The sequence below is a fragment of the Punica granatum genome, chromosome 3, assembly GCF_007655135.1.
Source record: "Punica granatum isolate Tunisia-2019 chromosome 3, ASM765513v2, whole genome shotgun sequence".
Lineage (NCBI taxonomy): Eukaryota > Viridiplantae > Streptophyta > Magnoliopsida > Myrtales > Lythraceae > Punica > Punica granatum.
This window is the reverse complement of record NC_045129.1, coordinates 16,605,597-16,611,291: the sequence shown is the minus strand read 5'-3', so window position 1 is coordinate 16,611,291 and position 5,695 is coordinate 16,605,597. Positions and strand designations below refer to the sequence as shown.

Genomic DNA, 5,695 nt, shown 5'->3' with positions numbered 1-5,695 from the left:
GATTGAAAATGAATCCTTTTTCCTCTTTGAGTTTCTTTCCATCAGGCATTTGCAGAGTGATTGGTGTATATAGGGATTATGCCATCTACTGCTGCACCGGGAATCAGTCCATAGCTCAGCTCTTGGGGGGTTATTGTTCTCATTCCTTTTCTTCTCGGGTTAACGTGTCCGTGTCCGGGTAACCGAGTTAAATGGATAAACGGGTCGTGTTAACGTGTCAGGGTAACCGGATTGAACGGATAAACGGGTCGTGTTAACGTGTCCAGGTACCGGTTATAATCGTGTCGTGTATACGTGTACCTGTTATGACACGATTTAATAAACGGGTATAAACGTGTCGTGTACGGGTTGACACGGATATAATCGTGTCGTGTTCGTGTATGCGAAACCTGACCCGTTTAATAATCGTGTCGTGTACGGGTTATAACTTTGATGACACGAACCCGTTTAGACACGACACGTATAAACACGACACGACACGAATTGCCACCCCTACTAATAGCTACTGTTTTAGCTTTTCCTTTAACAACCTTAGAGGTTGAGGCCTGGGCCCCAGAGCCCACACCCTTAAATTGGAAATCTTGACGACATGTTGACTTCAACTCACCACTAGTCCTCACCGTGGACTTTCCTGCATCAAATCCAACCTGCTGTCCTCCTGTCACTTCCCTATCTGACACCGCAGAATCCTCCTTCTCCAATGCACGAAATCGTGATCCATGGCCCTTATCCTGCCCATTTCCCTTTCCATTATTATCACCCTCGCCTTTGTTCCGTCGTGAATCGCAGGGCTTCTGTTTTGGCAGTTGGACAATCATCCAGGGGCCGGCCGCCGACTGCGTGGTCGGAGCTGGCGCGGGGACCGGTACTACCACTTCCAATTGTACCTCTGCCATGACAGATTCCTGCTCCGCCACTTGCTTATCCAGCTCCACTCCTTCATTAGTGCTCATCGACAATGGTGTCACCTGCTTTTGTTTTACAAGCTCAGGACAAACTTCCTGGCGGTGACCATAACGGCCACATTGGAAGCAAACCAAATGGATGCTCTCAAACGCTGCCTTGTACTCTTCCCCATGGATTGTGAATCGTGACTTAAGCCTTTTGTTGAGATCCACCTCAACACAAAAGCAGCAAAATTTCCAATCTCCGAGGAGGCCGTTTCACGATCTACTTTAACAGTACGTCCAATGTAATTACCTATCTCAGCAAGACTTTCATCGTTGTAGTATTCCATGGGAAATTCGGGGACACGAACCCACACCATTGCATGATCAATAGTCGCCTTTGAATGGACGAAGTTAGGCCTCCATTGTTGGATTGTCAAATAGTGCCCGAGAACAGTCCAGGGGCCACCCGCTATAACTGCCTCACGGATCGCCTTGTTCGAGAATCTCACCAAAAAGAAATCGCTTCCTAGGCTAATTAGCTTGAAAGACCTCTTCCATAATTGTGTCAGCCTCTGCTTGAGATACTTGTACCCAACCCTTTGTCCCAACATCTTCACGATCAATGATCCCCACCATGGAGCGCGAAAACGTCCAAGTTGTTCCTTAGAAAACCTGATATTCGGGCAAAATTCAAAGCCCGGATCAGCTTCCTCTTCCTCACTCGAAGGTTCCGATATCTCCTTAGGCATTTCCATCGGTATCTCCTCTGTCACCGGCATCTCAACGCATGCCTGTTTCACCCCCATATTCCCCTCCCCAGTTGGTTCCTCTGATTCTATATCCATGTTGGCCTCGCCATCTCCTGCCACGACGGTATTGTAGGATAGTTTTCGCTTCCCTTTGTCTTTAGCCAAACCCTTCTCTGTCCCCTCTGTAGTGGCTGGTGTAATGCCCCCCTGGCCAGCATTAGACCCCTCTTGTCTAGAGCGATCAATTCGAACACGTTTGATCCTCTTCGTAATTCGCCAGAGTTGGTCGGACTCTTCCGTAGAGAGAGAATTCGCAGTCTCCATTGACTCAAAAAAGTGGATATTTCATGTCGTGTTATAAAGGCTTTCTTAGCTTATGCCATTGTAAGAACCATCAGATCACTAACTGGACTTAGGCTCTGGGGGCGTACACAATGGAGTCCCGAGCCAGAAAATGGCACAAGGGGACAATCCCAGGTTTAATGTTCAACATCTTGAGAGGTTCTGGGTTTTGCTCTGAGGTATTTTCGTGGCAGACTGCTATTGCCTCGGTTGTCGTCCCATCCGGACCCTTGACAGGAACCACGATGGGGTAAGAGTCCGTGCTCTTGAACGAGTGGCACGTAAAGACCGCGTAGGGATAGTGAAGCTTGTGGCACACAGCCAACCTGTCGCCCTCTACCTTCTTGATTCTAGACTGGATGGTATAGTCCTGCTTCCCCACGGCCTGCTCCTTCACTTCCGTGTTGAAGACCTGGAGGTTATTCCCGAGCCTAGTCGTGGCGAAGTCAACCATGGACTCGAGTGACATCACACAGCTTGTATCCTCTGTGCTGACGAGGCTGGGTCCCAGGCATCTCTCAATGGTATAACTGATCTTCTGAGCTTCTGCTGACCCGGACTTCCCTGAATACAGGCGGAAGATTTCAGACAACCTCCTCGATGAGAATGGCATGAATGCGGCCTCCTTTTGCGGCAAAAAGCTCACGGGGTTTGTGCTCTTGATGAAGCGCATACTCATCGTCTTCCCAGGATGCAGGTCGTCCTCCGCAAAGAAGAGAGACCAACCTTCATCATCACTGACCCTTGTACCTGCCGCCGAGTAAACCTTCATCTTGCGGTCTGACATCACAATTTTCTTGTCAATGGTGCTCAGACCTGAATCACAATTACAAAATTCAATTTTGAAAGAATAACTGAGTGATTAAACTGATTGAATTATCGCACTAATTAATTCTTCAACAAATTTTTGCTTATTGCATGCACATGAAAACTGCAAAAAAAAGAAAAAAAAAGAAAAAGAAAAGGAAAAAGAAAAAGAAAAAACCAATTATTTTAAAGGTTAATGAAGCGTCTGCCATTGATCTGGGTTATCACCGGCTGGATAGGATCTTCGCCGACAACAATGTCGCTGATGGCGTCAATGTTATCAACTCAGTTTATCCGCTTGTTATATTTATCGAGAGATCGATTCATTTCTCAAGATTCCTTAGCTAACCACAGATATGTCAAGCGAACTGATGATATAGACGTAAGGGGGACCGTGATGAGAGGCATCAACCTCGGCCAAAATCATTTTTTTTTTGCACAAATAAAGCTTAAAAGTGTGAGTATTTATTTTTCCTATCATGTTAAGTATCCAAAATAATTTGTATTCTTGATGATGTTCTTCACTAGTAGGTAATCTCAGCATCCCTTTTGGTCCACCGGTTCCAGGGAAGGCTTTCGACAACACTTCTAACGACAACCCTTGAACTGCAACAAAAAACTGCCGGGCAATCATCATGTTATTATTCACAATCGGATCAACCATGTCAACCTGACGGCCCCGGGAGCAATGTGGAGGATCACAGCGCAATAAGAATGCAAAAAAGACAACCTAGCATAGTCACGAGGAAGATGGGCAAAATCGTCATTTCTGTCATCCATCAGAGGGAAACACTCTTGATTAATTGCTCAAGCATTCATGACTTTTGGAATCAAAGCATTTTCTTAAATTAACTTAAATATTACATTTTTTAGAAAAAATACTTTATGGGACGTTTTCAGGCTTTACAAGTATTAATTTCAAATTTCAAAATCCAGAACAAAATGTGGGGTTGAAGAATAAGTCTCTACATAATATCGATCCCTGAATTTTTCTGAACACAATGGTGGTCCTAGATTAATTTTCGGAAGTCAGGTTGAAAAGACGAGAATTCAAACCTTAATTTCGATTTTTTTCAAAATTCGAGACGATACTCGAGATTGCAAATATTTTTCTGCATAATGTCGATTCTCGAATTTTCTGAACACAGCAATGGTCCTAGATTATTTTTCGGACATCCGATTGAAAAGATCGAATTTCGAAAATAATCATACAATTACGATCAACATGTGTCAAATGTTCGATATCGATTTTTATCGAGATTCGATCTCTATCGATGCAAATTGAAATTCTCATAACGCCGATTATTTTTCGAATTTTTCAATTTCGAAGTTCTCATTCTGAAAATGTTGACGAATCTTGAGAAATCAAATTTGACCAAACGATGACCGTAAGAGTAATTAAAAGGAAAAAAAAAAGAGAAAGGAATGGCATGGCAGCCATTTGGCCCACCCCCTTTGACAGATCGGTGGATTTCTTTTCTTTCTTTCCCTTTTTTTTTCCTTTTCTTTTCTTCTGCTCTCTGCGACACCTCTCCATGGCAGCTTGCAACTTGAAGCACGCCCATTCCTCAATTTTTCTTCTTTATTTTTTTCCTTTTCTTTTCTTTTCTTGTTCTCCTTCCGCAGTTGGCTCAGCTTGCCCAGGCGTGCCCATCCCTCTGCAAACGGTAGCAACCTGCTTCTTCTTCTGCCCCCAGCACACGGCAACTCCGTCCCATCACCTCCATCAACTGGTCATGAGGGGCAGCCTCCGAGGATTTTTCTTCAGCTCCTCACCATCAATATCTTGAGGGGATGATGCCAGCAAGAAAAAAAACGGCTTCTTCTTCTACTTGGCTTCGAATTCCGGAGCCAAAAAGAAGAGGAATCGCCACGAACCCTTTCTGCCTCTTCTTCTTGTTTTTCTCGGTCCCGAGCCTGCAACCATCAGCTCCTCATCGATCTCCTGCCCTTTCTTCCCTTTCCTTTCTCCTTCTTTTCCCTGCAACAAACCAGCAACCTCTCCATCATGGGCTCTGCTTCTTTATTTTTGGACACCAACATCAACTCATCGACAATAGCACTATCTCAGCTCTCCCTTCCTTTCATGCCCGGTCCTTACACCATTACCAGTTCAGTCATCCTTCTCGTTTCTTTCCTCTCGGTCCCATCGTTCTTTTCCAGCTCCTGATCACCTCAACCTCTCCTTTCTTCTTCTCGGTAACTGACTGCAACAAGGAGCAATCTCCATTACCATCCTGGCTTGTTCTCCTCCTCCTTTCAGACAGAACTAACTGAAGCTAAGCCCCTTCTCCTTCTCTCCATGCTCGTATCTAAGTTTGGTCTGTCTATCTATTCCTTTTTAGGTGCTGTAACTTCCCTGGGCCTCTCCGTGCTCCTTGGCTGCAACTTGCTGCCCGTATCTGCTCATGAGCTGTCTTGATGGAGGTTCCCGAGCTGATTCATTGTGCTGCCCCGCTAGCTCCATCCCCTTGCTGCTGTGGCCTGCTAGGATAGCCCACAACAAGTTCATTCGACGGATTTCCGAGGCCACACTAGTTCGTCTCGACACTGGCTAGAGAAAGGTATTAAATCCCGACCTAGTGGCATGTCTCGAACAATATTGTGTAGTTGATTTGATGCTTGCATGAAATATTGTGATGTAAAATGCGTGTTTTGACCATGGTGCCACGAACCAGTATTAATTCAAACTCGACATTTAAAAACCGGGATGTGTAATAAAAAAAAACCGATTTGAACACGAACTTGAATATTTTAAGTATCGGCCTTAAAACTGGTTGTTTGAAACGAGAATGAACTCACACGAATTAATTTCATGCTCACTCAGCTTCAAAAGGATAAAATCGGCTAAACACACCAAAACCGGCTTAATTGATCACTTGAGTATAAAACCGGCAAATTAAATTT

General features: G+C 44.7%; 1 protein-coding gene across 1 annotated transcript; it reads right to left on the bottom strand.

Annotated features, from left to right (window-relative positions):
* Positions 1-2,051: 2,051 nt before the first annotated feature.
* Positions 2,052-5,300, bottom strand: LOC116200424 (BURP domain-containing protein 3-like). The gene is made up of 2 exons (XM_031531271.1): positions 5,144-5,300; positions 2,052-2,797 (listed from the first exon to the last, which is right to left on the bottom strand). Exons 1-2 carry the CDS (start codon positions 5,298-5,300, stop codon positions 2,052-2,054), a joined length of 903 nt encoding a protein of 300 aa, XP_031387131.1.
* Positions 5,301-5,695: the final 395 nt, after the last annotated feature.

Bases quoted from the DNA above. Each gene is read 5' to 3' on its own strand.
- LOC116200424 (XM_031531271.1), bottom strand. From the start codon at position 5,300: ATGAACTTGTTGTGGGCTATCCTAGCAGGCCACAGCAGCAAGGGGATG. The intron at 2,798-5,143 runs GTTACAGCACCT...ATTGTGATTCAG, and splicing joins GCACGGAGAGGCCCAGGGAA to GTCTGAGCACCATTGACAAG.